We start from the raw sequence: 21,431 nt of genomic DNA, 5'->3' as shown, positions 1-21,431 counted from the left end.
GCACGAAAGGATCCACTGTCCCCCCCCCCCCCAATAGCTAGCAATCCAAAACAGTCCAGTGGAGCCTGAGCGGTGGCTGTTGCCTTCTGACACACTTCCGGTGATGTCAGGGGGTGTGGCATATGCAAATAAGTCATGCTAATGGGTTATGCTAATGAGCTCCTGCACCTCTTTTTCTGCAAAATGACCCCTGGTTGATGGTATATGTGCTGTACCACCATTATGAAAATTAAACTAGTTTGCCCTGAACTTTCAGCATCACCAACCCGTGGATCCCCCCCTTAGTTAACCATCTAAAATTTTGATTGATTTAATCAGTTTAACGGGTAGATTAAAAGTAGACTTGCATTCTGTTGTTCTGTGTACTTGGATTAATAGGAAATGGTTCCCTAATGCTTCCTTTAAAATAAAAAAAAGTTGTTTTAATTTTAGCTTCATTCCTTTCCCCCCAAAGTTTATGTTGTCCTTTCTTTCCAGGCTAAAACATTAGCTCAACTCCTGTGTGGGAACTGTGCTTGGGCCCCCACAATCCTGTTTTGTTCCTTTAGAATGGTGCAATCAAAATTCTTAAGACTTACCCAGATGGGACTCAAAAATGCAAATCTGAGACTGGAGACAGGCATGATTAAAGTATTGGCTAAGGTGTACCTGGCCTCCATCAATCTATGGCTAAAATTAAACCTCGCCCCTAAGAGGCTAACCCCCCTTATTCTTAATGACAGCTTTCAGTCTGCATCGGAAAAGGCAATAATTGATAATTTGGGATTTTCTCCTCATTTGATTTTGAAAATGGGACTTGAGCAAGCAAAAGCTTCAATAAAGCAAAGGGTCTTAGACATTGAATGGCAGTATGATGTAGCGAGGTCACCAGCCTTTCTAGCTTCACAACGAGTCAGATATACAGCCACCAATGCTCCCTCTAAGCTGTGGAGTCTTGTGAGCAAAAATTCTACTTTGTGAGCTACTGGCATTAAAGCTGTGAGCGAGTGATTTGGCCACTGCATCAATTAGTTTGCTCTGGAGCCATCCTTCCTGAGCTGAGACAAAAATCTGTGAGCTGGAGGCTAAAAAACTGTGAGCTAGCTCACACTAACTCAGCTTAGAGGGAACACTGACAGCCATCCCAGCGGAATACCTGTTTCAGCTGGAGATCCCAAGCCATTGGAGGGCGTTTACTCTCGCTAGATGGCAAGCCCTCCCAACAGCAGTAGTAGCCCGATGATATAAAAAGATTCCTTTGAATGAAAGATTATGTCCTTGTGGCAGTGGCGAGATAGAAACAATAGAACATGTCCTCCTTTACTGCCTTTTTAATCAAATGAATCGCTCAAAGTATATCTCCCCCTTGCTCAATAGAAGTCCTGGGTGTTCAGAACTAGGATATGTTAAAGTGCTGCTCCTGGGAGAAAACCCACAGGTGACTGCACCTTGGGTGAAAGTCTGTGCAGCAGCCTGCAAAACTTGATTGAACATTCAAGAAAGTAAGGAAACTCAACATTAGTGGCTGCAGCTAGATTGGCCATAGCTAAAAAGTGAAAATCCCCTTCGGCTTCCTCACTTCATAATTGGCAAGCAAATCTATGGGAGCAATATATTATGGGGAAGATTACGAATAACCCCTTTTTTCTGACTCTCCCTTGATTATGAGGAAACCTGGGAACCAGTCATAAAATATCTCGCTGATGAGAGAATTATCCCTTCTGATCAGCAGATGAACATCATCATTGGAATTATAAAAGGGTAGGAGATTTGCATAAATTATGGAATTATCTCGTTTTAGTTAGGTAGTTTTATGATGAAATTGTTTTTAATTTAAATGACATTTTGATATTACTGTATGTATTTTCTTATTTAATAAAAAAGTAAGAATGAAAGGAAACATAAAGTATGACATAAACCAATATATATATATATATAATTTTATAAATTTTAAGTTTTAAAGGTAAAAATCCTTCTCTCACACTGTATCCCTATGTCTTATTGGCATGTTATTTAAAATTTCTAATATAAAATTTATTATAGTTTTATCTGAAACTTCTAACGATTTTGAGTGATGACTGTGGCATATTTTATTCTCTATTTCATGCTGGTGTAATACCATAACAAATGACTTTGAATTTGAATTTTGTTGTCCTTTCTCTCCCTCTCCTATTTTCTAACAGCAGGAAAGGATTTCTTACACCCCTCCTGTGAGCCCAGTGCCAAATTACGCTTCCTCGTCGCCACTACATGTCCCAGTGCCGCGAGCGACCAGGATGGAGGAAGATGCCATCAGGCTACCAGCCCACCTGCGTGAGTCTTTCCCTAACGGTCCAGGGAGAGGGAAAAGGGAGGAGTAAAAACTATGTCGGAGGCTTGGCATTTGCAAACAATATAAAATTGCTCAGAAGTGTGCTGGAGATTAAATTCCTTCATCACTGCATGGATCGACTCTTTTTTGTTGTGGGAAGGATATTGTTAAGGGTCAAAGTAGAGTATACTCCAATTGTCCCTGTTTAGCAGGGACAATTGCAGATTTTCCAATGCCAACGTGCCAATTTCTTCCCTATTCTGCATTTTGGGCTAGCCTTTTGTAATTGTCAGTGTGAGTCGCTCGTGTTGTTGTTCATCAGGTTTTAGCCTGCCTTCCAGTTAAAAGTCTGAGGGTTATGCAGTATGTGGATGCACCTTAACTTTATGAGTTATGCCAGGTATGTCTCATTTTGAATATGCTGTAAGCAGAACCTGAAAAACCCTGGGTGCCAGGTTGCCATGGTGCTTAGAAATATATTTGTGATGCCCAGAATGTCTGCGCCCTCCTGTGAGGCCAGCGGAGGGGAGTTCTTTGGCCTGGCAGAGGTCATCAGCTCCCAGGAGAGCCATCCTGCAAGGATCCCCCTGCAGTGGCGGCTGCTCTGGCAGCTGCAAACCTCTGATCTTCACTGGGTAACCAGGATTTCCCCTTGACTCACAGCTCCTTGGATTCAGGCCAGGAAGGGGGGCAGATTATAGGCAGATTATATAGACCCAAGGCAGCTAGCCTCACAGGTCCTCTTTGCTGGATGCTGCTGTCGGTTGCAATGCTCCCTCTAAGCTGTGGAGTCTTGTGAGCAAAAATTCTACTTTGTGAGCTGCTGGCATTAAAGTCGTGAGTGAGCGATTTGGCTGCCGCATAAATTAGTTTGCTCTGGAGCCATCCTTCCTTCGCAAAGACAAAAATCTGTGAGCCGGAGGCTAAACAACTGTGAGCTAGCTCACACTAACTCAGCTTAGAGGGAGCACTGGTCGGTTGGTGTGTGTATGGCGCTTTGGGAGGCTTTGTACAGGATAGTGCCCTTCCAAGGCCGGAGCAGGGAGCATCAGGCACCCCCTGCAGTCAGCTGTGGGATTTGCTTGTGCGCAAGATGCAGCAGGGAGCAGCGTGTTGTAGGGCAGGGATGGGATGGGGAGTGGGTGGGAGGGGCTTCCAAACGTGGAGATAAGGGAAGCTGGGGAGAAGACTGCTGGGTTCACCCGCCAGAGGTTTAGCAGTGCAAAATGGTCTCTGTTGTTTTCGTCTTCAGTGGAACACAGAGGGTCCTTGTGGCTGATAGCCTGCAACAGACATTTGCTTGAGACTGTGGAGGCCAGGCCGCATCTGTGTGCACCTCTGAAGCAGGCTTGGGCATGAACCTTCCCCTGGTGACCTGGGGAGGGGGAGATCTGGCTGAAGCCTTACCTGCATCACACACGGATCAAGGTGGGCAGCCGTGTTGGTCTGAAGCAATAGAACAAAGTTAGAGTCCAGTGGGGCACCTTTAAGACCAACAGAGTTTTATTCAAGGTGTGAGCTTTTGTGTGCAAAGAACACTTCGTCAGACAATGGACAGTCATTGTCCGATGAAGTGTGCATGTGCACGAAAGCTCACACCTTGAATAAAGCTTTGCTGGTCTTAAAGGTGCCATCTTTACACACACTCATCTTGTCTCCGTGTTGTATGTTAATATATTTTCTGCGTGCCAAGGATCAGTTGTTTTAAACAAATTAAATCTGGCCAGTTTCTGGTATTTGTGCACTCCGAGTTTTATTTTAAGGCTGGTTTGATTTTAAGATTGAGTGTGGGTTCCATATTGTAGGAGGCTAATCACACTCTTTATTGAGATGCAGTATAGCTAAGAAAAGAGCTGCGGTGGCTCAAGTGGTTAAGACGCTGAACTGCAGGCTGTGGAAGGTCGGTAGTTCAGCAGTTCAAGACCCGAGTGCCGCATGATGGAATGAGCTCCCGTCTCTAGTTCCAGCTCCTGCCAACCTAGCAGTTTGAAAGCAAGAAATTGCAAGTAGATAAATAGGTACCACTTCGGTAGGAAGGCAACAGCGTTCCATGCGCCTTGGTGTTTAGTCATGCCGGCCACATGACCATGGAAACGTCTTCAGACAGCGCTGGCTCTTGGGCTTTGAAATGGAGATGAGCACCGCAACCCTAGAGTCGGATTCGACTGGCTTTCGAGCAAGGGAACCTTTACCTTTACCTATAGCTAAGAAGCCCAGTTTTCACCATGAAATTTGTGTTTGGGTGTGTGAAAACCAAAAACAAACAAAAAAGACATCCTATGTTGTATTTTTATTTTTTTATCATGACTATGTGGGGTGGCAGCTGATGATGACACAGGGCACATGAATAGGAGTCTGATTCCTGAGTCCACAGTAAATGGGTCAAGGTCTATGTTATGGGTCAGTGATGTTTTTCTAGCATATTTTTTTTACCAAAAGAACAAGCTCCCTTCATGTGGTGTTGCATTTTGAAAAAAATTGGTGCACAGTGTAGAAATCTGAGCATGCAGCATGTATCAGACAGAGAAGACGGTTCGATCCAATCAGCTTTTGAGCCAGTGAAACAGGGAAGGGGGTCCTGTTTGTTCAGCAGAGAGGTTATGTGGGGGAATCATGGGACCTGTATGGACAAAAGCCATGAGGAACATGGATGGTAAGAAGGAGCACTGGGTGAAAATGAGCAGAAAAACGCTTGGCTGGATCCAACTCAGGAAGTCATAGCCTGGATGGAGATTCCTAAAGTGAGACTAGAGGTCTTACAAGAATGTTTCTTATTTTCATCTGGAGATTGTTGTGGATTCTGCGAAAGGGTTCAAATAGAAGATGGTCCTGAACTATCTGTCCTGATTGTAGTACCTTCATTTGGTATATTTAATCCACTGAGACAAATTTTGAATCCAGTGGCACCTTTAAGACCACCGAAGTTTTATGCAAGGGTATAAGCTTTCATGTGCACGCACACGATAGCTTATACCTTGAATAAAACTTCGGTGGTCTTAAAGTTGCCACTGGACTCAAACTTTGTTCTACGTCGGCTATCCACCTGAATCTTAATCTACTCAACTATTTGATTTCTAGATTTCCTCTTAAACGCTCCTTTTAACATCCCCCTCCACACCTAAGTTCATTATCTCTAATGATGCCCAGAAACAGTTTTCAAATTCCCATCTGCATGAGGAAAACCAGTGCCAGAGTTTCATTTCTCCACAGTCTTGTATTAAATGGCCTTACCATATATCATTAAGTGCTTTCTCATGTGGAGTGTGTAACGCCCCTGGGGCAAATGCTTCTGGGAAATGGCCAAAATGTATATGAAGGCACTTTGTACTCTCTGCCAGAAACAGGTAAGCAAAAACCTTCCCTGAGAAGCACAGGATGCGGCGCCTAAATCACAAGCAAGCATGTCTGAAGGACTGATTTTTTTAGAATACAAGTTGAGAAAAGGATGGCGGGGAATCCTAGTTTGCTCTTTTTTCAGGTCCTTATCAGCTGCTGCTGTAACTAAATCCAGGAGTTTTTCTTGTGTCCTAGACTGGGGGCAGCTGTGCTCTTTCATTAAAACAAATCTCCAAACCCCAGGAGTGAAATACCACTATTAGGATCAACCCCAGATGCCACAAATTAGTGGGTAAGCTTTCTAGTCCTCCAGAACTCTTCATCAGGGTGGATGTTAAGCCCAAAACAACCCCCCCATCCCCAAAACAGAAGAAGGGAAGAAGAGAACAACCTGCCATTGGCTCTCAATGACTGTGCTGTGGAAAAGATGGTTACAGAACGTACCAGAGGGCAGGCGATCCTGGACTTGGTCCTAAGTAATGCTCAAGACCTTATGAGAGATGTAAACATGATAGAACCGGTGACTGTAATGCTGTAAAGTTTAGCATTTATGTAAATAGGGAGTTGTCCAAAAAGATCAATACAACCACATTTAACTTTAGAATGGGTAACTTCTCTCAAATGAGGGGGCTTATGAAGAAGAAACTGAAAGGAAGGGTAAGGAGGAGGCTCAAATCCCTTGGGCAAGCTTGGAGACTATTTAAAACTACAATGCTGGAAGCACCAATAAAATGTATTCTGCAGGTTAGGAACGGTATGAATACGTATTTAAAAAGGTCTGCATGGTTAACGAACACAGTAATGGAAGCAGTAGAAAGGTAAAAAGGATTCCTTTAAGTGGTGGAAGTCTAGTCTGAGTGATGTAAATAAAAGGGAGAACAGGCTTTGGCAAATAAAATGCAAGTTGGTGTCTGGATGGGCAAAAAAGGTCTATGAGGAATGTATTGCAAAAAAACCCATAAAGACCAACAATAAAAAATTCTTCAAATACATTAGAAGCAGAAAATCAGCTAGGGAGGCAGTGGAGTCACAGGATGACGAAGGGGTTAAAGGGCTACTAAAGATGATAGGGAAATGGCAGAGAAGCTGAATGCATTTTTTGCCTCCGTCTTCACTGTGAAAGATGGGAGGTGCTTGCCTACTCCAGCACTACCAATTTCAGGAGGGGTATCAAAAGACCTGAGTCAGATTGAGTTGACGAGAGAGGAGGTCCTACGACTGATGGACAAGTTAGAAACTGACAAATCTTGGCTTAAGACCTCTGGTCAATGAAGCTAATAAATGAAGGAAGGAAAACTGACAACTCACCAGGCCCCAGATGGCATATCTCAACAGAACTCAAATGTGAACTTGTGTATCTCCTGACAAAAATATGCAATCTATCACTAAAATCTGCCTCCATTCCTGAGGACAGGAAGGTAGCTAATGTAACCCCCATCTTTTAAAAAAGGTTCTGGGGGGGATCTGAGAAATTACAGGCCGGTCAGTCTAACGTCGATACTGGGGTAAGTTGGTGGAAACCGTTATTAAGGAGAGAATTAGTAGGTGCATTGATGAACAAAAGCTGTTGAGGAAGAATCAGCATGGATTCTGTAAGGGAAGAACTTGTCTCACTAATCTTTAGAGTTCTTTGAGGGGGGTGAACAAACATGTGGACAAGGGTGACCCAGTAGATGCTGTTTACTTAGAGTTCCAGAAAGCTTTCAATAAAAAAAAAAATTATTTATTTGTCAGTCCCAGGCCGCATAAGGCTTTAAGTTTAGCACCAATACCTTGAAGCGGATCTGGTACTCAACTGGTAGCCAGTACAATTGGCAGAGTACTGGCTGGATGTGCCCCTGCACAGATATTGCAGTCAGCAGATGTGCCACCGCATTTTGCACCACTTGGAGTTTCCAGATCAGCTTCACGGGTAAGCCCGCGTAGAGTGAGTTCCAGTAATCAAGCCTGGGAATGACTATTGCATGGGTCACTGTAACCAGGTCCCAGGGGGAGAGTTAGGGAACCAGCTGCCTGATCTGCCGAAGATGATAAAAGGCAGACCTGGTAACTGTGGTGATCTTGGCCTCCATAGAAAACGAGGCGTCCAAGGTCACCCCTAGGCTCCTCACCTTCTAGGCCAGCACCAGATTCCTCATCAGGGGCTCCTAAGTAAACTCAGCAGTCATGGGATAAGAGGACAAGTCCTCTTGTGGATTCAAAACTGATTAATTAACAGGAAACAGAAAGTGAGTATAAATGGGCAGTTTTCACAGTGGAAGGTGGTAAGCAGTGGGGTATCGCAGGGCTCAGTACTAGGTCCAGTGCTTTTTAAACTTGTTCATTAATGATTTGGAATTGGGAGTAAGCAGTGAAGTGGCTAAGTTTGCAGATGACACTAAGTTGTTCAGGATAGTAAGAACCAGGGAGGACTGTGAGGCGCTTCAGAGGGATCTGTTGAAGCTGGGTGAGTTGGGTGTCAACATGGCAAATAAGGTTCAGTGTGGGCAAATGCAAAGTAATGCGCATTGCAGCCAAAAAATCCTAGCTATAAAGTTGATGGGGTCTGAACTGATGGTAACTGACCAGGACAGAGATCTTGGAGTCGTGCTAGATAACTCACTGAAGATGTCGCCTCAGTGCGCGATTGCAGTAAAAAGGGCAAAACCTTTGCTGGGGATTATTAGGAAGGAGATTGAAAACAAATCAGCCAGTATCATCATGCCCATGTATAAATGTATGGTGCGGCCTCATTTGGAATACTGTGTACAGTTCTGGTCACTGCACCTCAAAAAAGATATTATAGCATTGGAAAAAGTGCAGAAAAGGGCAACTAGAATGATAAAAGGGTTGGAACACTTTCCCTATGAGGAAAGGTTAAAGCGCTCTGGTCTCTTTAGCTTGGAGAAATGATGACTGAGGGATGACATGATAGAGGTTTACAAAATGATGCATGGGATAGAGAAGGCAGAGAAAGATACACTTTTCTCCCTTTCTCACAACACAAGAACTTATGGACACACAATCAAAATAATGAGCAGTAGGCTTAGGACAGATAAAAGGAAGTACTTCTTCACCAAAAAGAGTAATTAACTTCTGGAATTCACTGCTGCAAGAGGTGGTGGTGGGCTATAAGCATAGATAGCTTCAAAAGAGGATTTGGATAAACATATGGAGCAGAGGTCCATCAGTGGCTGTATAGATGGAACACTCTGTCTGGGGCAGTGATGCTCTGTATTCTTGGTGCTTGGAAGGTAACAGTGTGAGGGCTTCTAGAGTTCTGGCCCCACTGGTGGACCTCCTGTTGGCACCTAGATTTTGGTCAGTGTGACACAGTGTGTTGGCCTCATTCAACATGGCTTCTCTTTTGTCCTGATGCAAAGCCTCTCCAAACACATATTTTTACATTATTCAGAGGGAGCACAGTTCAGCCTCCAAAACACAGTGAAATGCATTTTTTACTAATATGCTGGCATATAAAAACTTGCTTTTGGCAAGTAAGAAGTGTTTTCAGGAGATGAGTCTGAGAACTTCTGGTGACTTAGAAGCCAGTAGGAGCTTTGGCCTTTCTTCACATGAATGTGGTAGAAATGGCTTAGTTTGGCCATACAATGTGGGCAGGCAGGTTAGAAAAACTGTTGTGTGTTTGTGACTTGTGCACTTACTTCCAAGGCTGAACTAGGCTTCTTATGTTTATTGTCATTTTCTACTGTGATGTGTGAAGACACCTGCAGGGAACTGTGGCTGCCCATGGCTCCAGCACGTGTCTCTGCCTGCTCTGATCCTGTACACATCACCCACTGACCAGGGGTCATTTTGTAGAAAAAGAGGTGCAGGAGCTCTTTAGCATAACTCATTCGCATAACTTATTTGCATATGCCACTCACCCTGACATCACTGGAAGTGTGTCAGAAGGCAACACCCACCGCTCAGGCTCCACTGGACTGTTCTGGATTGCTAGCTATTGGGGGGGGGGGAGAACATGCAGATCTGTCCTCACAGAGGAGGGAGAGCTTGTACCTGAATAAAACTTGGTCTTAAAGGTGCCACTGGACTGTTTTGGGCCGGGGGCCGGGGGGGGGCCTCTGCAACTTACCTGGCTGCTTCTTTCTCTGACTGAGGGCTGCTGGGAGCAAGGGGTGGGACTTGTTGCATGTGCCCGCCCCCTGGGCTCTTTACTGCCGGAGCTCCGCTCCTGTGCGCTCCTGCAGGAAATGACCCCTGCCACTGACTGTCATTGGTGTTGGACTAATTGAACCCAGCTGCTGCATCAACTGTAATTTGGCCCTTTGGCTGCATCCACCAGAGATACACTTGGCAGTACCAGAAAGCTGTACAGGCACAATGCAAGGGTTGCTGCTCCTCACCCTTCCATCCCTCCCTGGGTCTTTTGAAGTTAGAAGTCTCTAGTATGTGGCTGCACCTTAACTTCATGGTATAACCTACCCATTTCCTCTGCTGAAACTGGTAAGACTTATTTTGAATGGGTAATTTGTTACAGGACAATGATATTTTCCTTGTGAGTTTTTATCAAAATAATAAACATTTCTAGGTTTTTAAATCTTTATTATCTAAATGTTATCATTTTTAAATACACACAACACTATCATTAGCCCCTCTTACCAGTAAGTGCACTGTCTTCCCTAGCTCTAAACAGGTTCTGAAATCCCTGTAGATTTGAGGGTGGAGCCTGGGAGGGTGGGCTTTAGGGAAGGGGGGGACCTCAGTAGGGTATAACGCTATACAGTCCACCTTCCAAATCAGCCATTTTTTCTAGGAGAAGTGGAATACATAAATAATAATTCCAGGAGATCTCCAGTCCACACCTGGAGGCTGGCAACCCTACCTAAACAGGGAATAGAAAGGGTGTACATTTTTAAAAATTTTACAAAATATAATTACATAGTAAAAAAAAAACCTTACTGAAAAGACTCAACTGACCTATCTCACCTATCTCAAAGCTAAAGTTAAATAGTATTCTCAAAATCCTCTGTACATTAGACTATAGATTTCCATACATTTTCATATTCTTAGGCTGCAGTAAAATGTTGATCTAATTATATTAAATGAATCTTTAAATTGTTCTGTCCTTTCCCTCTTACTTGAAACTGAAAGATTTTAGTGCCATGCACTGATCAGATATGCGGCAAGGGCAGAAGTTAATGCAGTCCTTCTGGTAACACCGGTACATCGTTTAATAATAATGCTTCAATAGTACAAGCTGTGCTATTTCGTTAAAGATTTGTAATGACATCAGACAGCACATTGTAATCACATCAGACACCATTTTCCAAGAATGGTCCTTTTATTCTGCAAAGCCACAAGGCTTATTCCAGGTTTCTTCTTATCAAATGTGCATTCATTTATTATCTTTTCTGGCTCCTTCAGTGTCTTATCATGTATCATGTATTGGTACTGGGTTATTACCGAATAAGAAATTAAATCTTGGCAGAATTGACATCTTCATTAATCTTGCCAAGGAAAGATAAAGGGCTAACTTGGTTTTACTATCAATAATCACTGGATTGAAAAAATTTTGTAGAGCTCTGTTGTTCCCTACTATAAACACCCCTAGATATTTGACTTCGTCACTGCTTTTTATTTGCCACAGGAAGAACTTGGATCTTTAATAAGCTTCATTGAACCTAAAAAACAAGGCCTCAGGTTTTTTTCCGTGTTAATTTGATATCCTCTATCCTTAGTCTCAGCACAATTAATTATATCAATTGAAACGAAAACAGTATGATATATGTAAAACTTCATTTTATAATGATGTTTATCAAGATTTGTTCTGATTCTCCAGTTGTCAGAGCAAGGAATAGTGCACAAGACAGCTGTCAGCAGCAGACACCCCTGTTTATCCCTTGTCCAGTTTCAAGCGGGTCTAAGAGTTTACCATGGATATTAACTTTTGCTAGGGATTGAGAAGTTCTTCACACTTGACAGGATAGTCATAGAAAGCAAAAGCCTTTAAACATGTTACCAAAAGCTCCTTTCTACTCTGTCAAATGCTTTTTAGTGTCTAGAAGAATACATACAGTGAATGTCTTTTTCCTAACCTGTTCAGTTAAATTGATAATGTTTTGTATATTTGGTGTCACCTGTTAATCTGGAATAAATCCAGATGGTTTGGTGCTATGAAATTAGAGGTTTATGTTTTTTAGCCTAGAGGCAACCTGTGTTCAGTAGAATAGCCAGAGCTAAACAAACTAATTGGATGTTATGAACTCATTTATTTATTTCTGGCTTAGGAAATACGAATAATTTGCTTTCCACATCTGAAGAAGGTTTCTTGTCATGTGAATTTTGTTTATTACTTGTACCAAAACTCACTTATTTAATTAAAAGTCTGTTAATAATTAGAAGTCATTCTTTAAAAAAAATATTATATGAACTAATTGCAAAACCTATATGCATCATCTCTTTATTTGTTAATGTAGGGATCTTTATTTTTGTCAAGAACTTTTAAATTCTTACCTCTTTGGGTATCTGTTATCTATATAATAATTTCTAATAATTTTTAAACTCCTTCAAAACTGTTTGTGTTACTATATATCTATTTCCCATGTGGATCTCTGTGGTCCATTCATTGCTCTGTTTCTTATGCTTGTTGCAAGGAATTCCCTTGGCTTGTCTCAATTTCAAAATATTTTTGCTTAATAAATAACAAAAAGTTTTTCTGTATTTTGTCCACATCCATTTACTCCAACCTTCTTCTTTCTACCTTAAGCACAAGAAGATTCTGAGAGACTTTTTTCATATTGAGATGGACAGCCGTGCTAGTCTGTCTGTAGCAGGAGAAAAGAGCAAGAGTCCAGTAGCACCTTAAATACTAACAAAATATGTGGCAGGTTAGGAGCTTTCCTGAGTCACTGCTCACTTCTTCAGATACTGAGCACTTTTAAAAAAGTGAGGGAAAGATTAAAATAAAATATAAAAAGATACAAAACTGATTAATACAAAACCAAACCAAAAAGAGAGAACACGAGGAAGAGGGGATGAAGGTGAAACTTACCCAAGCACTTACAAGAACCTCCCTGGGATACCAATGAAATCTGTAGGGTTTTTTGGTTTGTTTATTTGTTGCATAAATTTCTATCTTCGATCTAAAGTTGAGTTTGTTAAGTTTGAGAATGGAGCTCCACTGTGGTGCTCATATGGGGAGTCCTAGTTCTAGGTGCAGCTCATAAAATGAAAACCCAAGTTCTGAGCAGGAGAAGGAAAACAAAAAATGGTGTCCCTGTGGAATCAGTCGTTGAATTCACAAAGGATGCAAGCTTGGGTCCTGTGCCTTTTTTTTCTTTCTTGAGCTATTTTTCCTCAGTTGTGGAATGGATTCCTCTCATGCTAGGGGCTTTCCAGTTCTTTGAAAGGCATTGTTCTTGCATGAGCAGAACTGCCTGTCCTCAGAGGAAGTACATTCTGCAGTGGAGGAATGCAACAGACAGAGAGGAAAGAGGGTATGAGATCCAAGCCAATATCTTCAGAGGCTTTAATGAAGCTAAGGTATATGGCCAAATTTTGCATGAAGGCAGTGTTCTAACTGTAGATATTGACAAAATACTGGTAGAGGCAGATGAAAATCTGCCTGAATGCTCTGAAAGTTTAAATCTGTCACTTCTGTCCAATAATTGGTTGATGTCATAAACCCAGATTTAACCCCAGGAGTTCCAGATGATTGTGCTGTTTTCTGACATAGGGGTGGTCCCAAGAGACCTAAAAAGCCTAAAGACAAATCTAAGTTTGAGAGAGAGAGACAGAGAGAGATTTGCCTTGAATCTGAGAAATAAAAAGAGACTTATAAATAAAGTAAATAACTTCTAGATCAAGATGGGTAGCTGGGTTAGTCTGTCTGTAGCAGGAGAAAAGAGCAAGAGTCCAGTAGCATCTTAAAGACTAACGAAATTTATGGCAGGGTATGAGCTTTTGTGAGGCGCTGCTCACTTCTTCAGATAAGTATCTTCAGATTACCCTGTCCCAAATTTTGTTAGTCTTTAGGGTGCTACTGCCAAATGACTTATAGTGGGAGACTATCTGGTCAGATTTCTAAGGTATTAAGAATCTAGTATTTTCCAGTTAAGATTCTTAATACCCTAGAAGAAGAAATAATAATAATGATAATGATAATGATAATAATACCACCATTATCATTATTTCTGAATGGCCCAACCCCACAAGCGGGCTCTGGGTGATTTACAGCATTAAAACAGATAAAATACAATCAACACGATAAAATTATTACAGTGCACTAATAAAACAACCAATCCAGATGGCGATCTGACTAGATATTCTCCTACTCTGTTATTTACTTCATTTATAAGTCTTTATTTATAAATGTATAAGACTCTAGTTTTTTCCAGCCTGACCTGGATAGCCCAGGCGAGCCCGATCTCACCAGCTCTCAAAAGCTAACCATGGTCAGCCCTGGCTAGTATTTGGATGGGAGACCTCTGAGGAAGTCCAGGGTCATGACATGGAGGCAGGCAGTGGGAAACCACCTCTGGCATTTCTCTTGCCTTGACAACTTCACGGGGTCACCATACAGCAGCACTTTCTACCACCACCATTTCCCAGCCTGGCGAAGTGTAAATGTCTTGGATTTCAAGTATAGTCCAATTGAGCCATTCCCTGGTTGGTGATTTGTTCTCCCAGAATATTCCCTCTGGGGGGAGGGGTTGCTTTGCTAGGAGCTTGTCCACCCAAGACTGGGGGGGCTTGACCAGACCTGTTGGAGGCCTTACCCTTGTGCAAAATATGAGGCAGGGAGAGGAGACTGGTGTTTAGAGTCTGGTCTTGATGGGATGCGGTTTCAGGGAGATGGCGTCCATCTTCTGGCTGCAGACTTGTGGTTATGAGCTTCAGTGGGTTTATACAAAAGCTGGGCTCTAGACCGGTCAGGTTACTCATTCGCCAAACCAGCCCGGTGTCCCCCTCTTAAGCAGAAGGGAACAGTAGTCTGTTTTCTGGCCTTGGCAAGCCCTGTTTTTAACTCTCTGTATTAAGGAATGCCATTCTTGTGTATTTCTGCACGTTCCAGCTGTTTCCCTTTCTACAAGAGAGACTCAGTTTTGTGTAGATGCCTATGGATGTTTCCAGTCCACACTCCGTTTTACTAGCCTGTCTGTCCTCCCACGGTGCCTATGTTTAGCCATTTGTGGTGCTCTGTGGAGCAGTAAGGATTAAAAACAGCAAATTCTTTCCCTGTCTGGTTGCCTAGATGAGATTCTTATTTGCCACAGATGTGCAGATGAGTGACTGTTCACAAGCCTGGAGAATCTTAATTGGTTGGGCAGACCCATGAGCTCAGCCCTGGGAAGACTGGATATGAATTGGACAGGTGGCTTGTCTGTTCACGCCTCTTGTGCCTCAGGGACTGCCATGGGCCACTGCGTGGCGTAGTGGTTAGCGTATCGGACTAGGAACTATGAACCCCCATGAAAGCTAGCTAGGTGACCTTGGGCCAGTCATCCTCTCTCAGTCTAACCTACCTCACAGGCTCATTCAAGGTATGAGCTTTCATGTGCACACACACTTTATCAAATACGACGCATTTAGCAAATATTTATTATTTCATAAAGTAATTGTGCACACGAAAGCTCATACCTTGAATAAACCTTAAAGGTGCCATTGGACTGTGCCATTTGTTGTGCTGCTTCAGACCAACACAGCTGACCAACTGGATCTACCTCACAGGGTTGTTGTGATGATAAAATGGAGGAGAAGAGAAGGCGTAAGCCACTTTGGGTCCCCACTGGAGAGAAAGGTGGGGGTATACATGAATTAAATAAATAATTTGTCCAAGATTAATATCCAATGTTTTGCTTTCCCATACACGGGCAAGGGGGTTCATATCCCTGGTGATAGGTAAACTCTGATTCTTTAGAGCCATTCCTTAGTTACGTGACTGGGTGTGGGTCTGTAAGACAGTGAAGTGGCTAAATATGTGGATGATATGAAGTTGTTCAGGGTGGTGAAAACCAGTGAGGATTGTGAGGCACTCCAAAGGGATCTGTCAAGGATGGGCAGGTGGGCGTCAACATGGCAAATGGGGTTCAGTGTGGCCAAGTGCAAGGTGATGCACATTGGAGCCAAAAGTCCTAACTATAAATACACATTGATGGGGTCTGAACTGGCAGAGACTGATCAAGAGAGAGATCCTGGAGTTGTAGTAGATAACTCACTGAAAATGTCGAGACAGTGTGTGACTGCAATAAAAAAGGCCAATGCTATGCTGGGGATTATTAGGAAGGGTATTGAAAACAGATCAGCCAATATCATAATGCCCCAATATAAATCAATGGTGCGACCTCATTTGGAATACTGTGTGCAGTTCTGGTCACCACACCTTAAAAAGGATATTATAGCTTTGGAAAAAGTGCAGAAAAGGGCAACTCGAATGATAAAAGGGTTGGAACACTTTCCCTATGAGGAAAGGTTAAGGTGCTTAGGGCTCTTTAGCTTGGAGAAACGACGACTGAGGGGGAGACATGATTGAGGTTTATAAGATTATGCATGGGATAGAGCAGGTAGAGAAAGAGGTACTTTTCTCCCTTTCTCACAATACAAGAACTCGTGGGCACTCCATGAAATTGCTGAGCGGTCGGGTTAGAACAGATAAAAGGAAGTACTTCTTCACCCAAAGAGTGATTAACACATGGAATTCACTGCCACAGGAGGTGGTGGTGGCTACAAGCATGGACGGCTTCAAGAGGGAATTAGATAAGCATATGGAGCAGAGGTCCATCAGTGGCTATTAGCCACAAGGTATAGATAGGGGCTCTGGGGCAAGTGATGCTCTGTCTTCTTGGTGCTTGGGGGGGGGGTCAACAGTGGGAGGGCTTCTAATGTCCTGGCCCCACTGGTGGACCTCCTGATGGCACCTGGAGTGTTGGACTGGATGGGCCTTTGGCCTGATCCAACATTGGTGTCTCTTATGTTCTTATGACCACTTTTTTTGCATTGCCAAAGGATTATTTTTCCACATTAAGCTGCAAGTGGAATTGAAATAGGAGTTTTATGTAATATTTCACATACCTGTGTATTTACATGGAAGTAAGGCCCATTCAGCAAAGGTCTTGCTTTCTCCCTTCAGCTTGCTTCCCAGCTGCTTCTGTGCTTAATTTCTTAATTACTTCCCGTTCCCTTATGGCACCAGTGGCCCAGCAGTCCTGAATGGATCCTTTCCTGGGGCTGGGGAGGGGACTTTAATTACTACTACAGCAAAAGCAATTATTTGTTTATTTTTATTGTAATGGTGCAATTATAAAATTATGATAATAAAAAACAAGAAATATTAATAAGCACACTTTACCGCCAAAGAGAAGTACAGCAATTAAAGGCTCCTCCCCCGTAGAAAAAGAAACTGATCGAGTTCCATTGAGCATGGCAATGTGAAATTTAGTGTAAAACCTCTGAGGCAAAGAAGTAATTAAAGGGATGGCTTTTTCCTTTGGCTACAGGGTGCTCATTAGTATTTCGTATTTTTCATTATCTGTCATTTTGTAATTATGCAGTAATGATTTTGGGGGGGGGAATCAATGAACAATCGCTTCTGCCGCAAATTTAAAAAAAAAATGTAAAGCCTTCCTACCATGGGAAAAGAATCCATCCAGGAGTGTCAGGGCGTCAGCTACCTGGAGTTAACAGGAAGTACTTAGAATCAAACGCTTCAAAACAAGCAGCAGCATGGAGGATGTAAAAGGACAGTAGCCCTGGGACACCCAGTAACTCTTTGTCCACCTCAAAACGGATGTGAAGGCCATCCCAGGCTTAGTGTAAAATCATTATGGGTCTTGGACTGCTTTTCTTTCACGCTTTGCCTCTTGGGTGCAGCACGTTGCACAGTGTGTGGGTGCTTGGAATGTTTGACCCCTTGCAGTGGGCAGTCTGGTGTTGGGTATTATGCATAGAAGAAGAAGAAGAGAAGAAGAGATTGGATTTATACCCCGCCCTTCACTACCCAAAGGTGTCTCAGAGCGGCTTACAAACTCCTCCCCCTCCCCCTCCCCACAACAGACACCCTTGTAAGGTAGGTGGGGCTGAGAGAGCTCTGACAGAAACTGCTCCTTTTCAAGAACAGCTGTGCCCAAGGTCATGCAGCCAGGTGCAAGTGGAGGAGTGGGGAATCAAACCCAGTTCTCCCAGAGAGTCCGCACACTTAGCCACTACACCAAACTGGCTCTCACACCAAACTGGATCTACCACTTTCCCTTCCTACTGGCCCCTCCTGCTAATGTATCCTCTTCCCCTCCTACTTTAATGATGCTCTTTGCTCATCTCCTTCTTGGTATCTCCATCTCCATTCCCTTCTGCCCAATTGCTGCTTGGCCCCTTTGCCCCTCCTGTCACCCCCCCTCCACTGCTTCCCTCATTCCCCTAACCCCTAACCACTGTTTCCCTTTCCTCTATTTCATCATGTTCTCTCCCTTCCTGTTTATTGTTGTCGTCGTTATGAATTATTACTGTCAGACAGGGCTTTTTTTGTAGAAAAAGCCCAGCAGGAACTCATTAGCATAATAGGCCACACCCAACAGCAGAAACCATTAGCATATTAGGCCACACCCCATGCCTTCCCTTGGCTTGCCCAAGCACCCCGTGGCTGCGGGGAGCCCGGGTAAGCCGGCCCTTGGACAGGCCAGGGAAGGCACGGGGAGGCATTTAAATGCCTCCCCGATCCTTCCAGGGGCCCCTGTGGCTGGCCTGCCTCGGAGTCGCCGGGGGGGGGGGTGTTGTAGCTCTCCAGGCTTTCCCTCTAGCCGCGCACGCTGAGGTTTTGGCTGTAGTGGGCGTGGCCAACTCTGGAGCCAGCCGGAACTCCGTTCCTGTGAGTTCCTGCCCAAAAATAGCCCTGCTGTCAGATATTTGACTGGTAGATGGTGTTGTGCATTTATGATCTAGCCAAGTTCTTGAGTATTGCAGAAGTATCTTCGCAGGATTCTTGCTGTTCCAAGCAACACTGTCTTTTGGAGCTGACCTGGGAGTATTTGCTCAATGCCCAGAATATCCAGGTGTTTCTTTTTTCTTTTTCTTTTTTTGGGGGGGGGTATTTTTGCATTTTGTGCGTGTGTGTGTGTCCGTGTGCGTGCACACGCCCATGTCTGGAAGTCATGGTGACCTCTGGCGACTCCTACTGGGGCATGAGGATGTTCAGAGAAGCGGATTGATAGCCTGCCTCTGCCTCCCAGCCCTGGTATTCTTTGGAGGTCTCCCATCCAGATACTTGGCAGGGGCAGCCCTGTTTAGGTTCCGAGAACTGATGAGACCAGGACTGCCTGGGCTGTCCAGATCAGGGCAATATACAGGTGTTTCTTGAGACTTCTAGGCACTGCTCCAAGGGCTCCAATGACAACTGGCACAACTTTTTATTGTCACCATCATCATCATCAACAACAGCAATATTATTATCATTATCACTATTAGCAGTCAATGTTCCCTCTAAGCTGTGGAATCTTGTGAGCAAAAATTCTACTTTGTGAGCTACTGACATTAAAGTTGTGAGTGAGCGATTTGGCTACTGAATCCATTCATTTGCTTTGGAGTCATCCATCCTGAGCTAAGACAAAAATGTGTGAGCTGGAGGCTAAAAAAACTGTGAGCTAGCTCACACTAACTCAGCTTAGAGGGAACACTGTTAGCAGTGTATGTACTCGTTCCACCTGATGCTGCTGAAGGAGCCCTAAACCTTCCAGAAAATTCCAGAGAACATCCAGGGGGCCTCCGGTTATGTATGAGGTTGCCGGGCAACCAAGATGGCTGCTGAGATCTCACAAGATTACCCTTTTCTGATCTGCACAAGGGCCTGGGCACTCATAATGACGCTCAATATTATTTTAACTGCTTGGTGGTTCTCCAGACCAGTTGTTATTGTTTCTGTTTTCACTCTCTCTGCATTCTCTTGTGTCCTTCCACACATGCAGTAGTGCATTACCACTTTATTGACATATCTCTTGTAGCTGTTGTGTGGTTAATGGCCACAGCTGGGGGCATTGCTTTAAGCTAAATGTTACACTTGAGCTAGCAGCTCTTTGAAGTGAGAGGTGTAGAAAGAGGACTTTCTTACTTAATGCTTAGGTTATTTTGCTGAGGGTTTAGGTTGAATTGGAAAGTAGGCCACATTGATACTGGCACATGTACAGTGTACATATATGTCTCCCTGAATATGCACAGCAACTCAAACACAATTAGGTTCTACCCTGAGATTTAAGAAGCCAGATTCTGTAATTAAGAGTACACGCTGTACTTTTTTGTGTGTGCTTCTGTATAATTGTGGTGACATATGCTCCACCCCAAACACTATCAATCTTAGAAGGCACTTTATCCATAAGGATGGTATAAAAAGGAAAATTTGTGTCAGTAATATTGTGTATTTGGTTGAAGTGGTGGGCGTCCAATAAAATCTCGCTCCCCCCCCCACTGAAGTTTGCCATCTTTATGTTACCCAGATTAAGAAGAAGAAAATGGCACCATCTTGAATTCTATGCATAGGAATAGTGTGACCTGTTTTAGTATATGTTGTTTTATACTGTTCTGTTTTTATATTTAGTAATGTATTGTAATTTTATGATGTCTTGATTTGTTCTGTGATCCACCCTGAGCCCATTTGAGAGGAGGGTAAAATATAAACTGAAACAAACAAACAAGTAAATAAATATTTGGGGGGGTCAGGTAACTATCGTTCTCCAGGCCAGTTTGGCTAGGGATCCTTTCTGGGCATAAATCAGGGGTTACTGAATTTCCTGCATTGTGCAGGGGGTTGGACTAGATGACCCTGGAGGTCCCTTTCAGCTCTATGATTCTGTGATTCAGGCAGGGTGAGAAGGGGTGTGCTGGGGAAAGTTAGTGAAGTGAAGCGTCAATTACACAAGCAAGCCATTCTTCTGTGCAAATGATTTTGCTATAGTGACCATATTAGGGTTGCCAGCCACCTGCTGAAAAGGAGGATTCCCCACCCCCAGGCCCTGCCCCTCCCACCAGTCAGCTGGCCGGTGGGGGGACTTACCAGGAGCAGGACGGAGGCCCAGGCTACGTTGCTGACAAAGTGGCGATGTTACTTCCAGCATGTACCAGAAGTGACGTCATCACGTCGGCAATGTCCAGATGATGCTCTGGTATTTGGGCAAAAACTCTGTGGTAGAAGCCATTTTTACCAGAGAGTTTTTGCCCCAAATACCAAAGCCTCACTGGGGCATCCCCATGTGATGACATCACTTCTGGTACACGCTGGAAGTGACTTCACCACATCACCAGTGACATAGCCTAGGCCTTCTTTGGGAGAGCGATCCTTCTCGAATAAAACCCAGATTGAACCACTTCAGGGAAATAAACCGAGGTGCTTAGTTCTGGCTAAGGGAGTGGGAGGCTGCCAGGAACATCAGATCGGGAACTGAGGTATAAATCCTGTTCCTTGAGTGATCCTCTGTTGAATTGTTTCCTCAGCAATGCTCCCTCTAAGCTGTGGAGTCTTGTGAGCAAAAATTCTACTTTGTGAGCCACTGGCATTAAAGTTGTGAGCAAGTGATTTGGCTGCTGCATAAATTAGTTTGCTTGGAGCCATCCTTCCTGAGCTAAGACAAAAATGTGTGAGCCGGAGTCTAAAGAACTGTGAGCTAGCTCACACTAACTCAGCTTAGAGGGAACAGTGTTCCTCAGATGTTCTTAAATTTTGAATATCTTGATGTACCATTATACATTAGGCAGAAACTGCATGGTGGTCCAGCCGAAAGTAATCTTAAATCCCATTGATTTTGAAGGAAAGGCATTGGATTAATACTTTGTTTTTATTTTAAAACATACGTTATTCTCTCTGGTGTCTTGTTCGTAACACATG

The 21,431-nt window shown here is 43.6% G+C and overlaps 1 protein-coding gene across 1 annotated transcript in view; it reads left to right on the top strand.

Annotated features, from left to right (window-relative positions):
• Window positions 1-21,431, top strand: part of ETV6 (ets variant 6) — a 178,915-nt gene that overhangs the window by 28,353 nt on the left and 129,131 nt on the right. Inside the window, exon 3 of the mRNA XM_015409519.1 lies at window positions 2,163-2,292. Within this exon, the coding sequence (XP_015265005.1) occupies window positions 2,163-2,292 (130 nt within the window). The remainder of the gene's footprint in view (window positions 1-2,162; window positions 2,293-21,431) is intronic.

The sequence above is a fragment of the Gekko japonicus genome, unplaced genomic scaffold (assembly GCF_001447785.1).
Source record: "Gekko japonicus isolate JY-2015 unplaced genomic scaffold, Gekko_japonicus_V1.1 scaffold1158, whole genome shotgun sequence".
In the NCBI taxonomy this organism is placed as follows: Eukaryota; Metazoa; Chordata; class Lepidosauria; order Squamata; family Gekkonidae; genus Gekko; species Gekko japonicus.
This window is presented reverse-complemented; position numbering and strand designations above follow the sequence as displayed.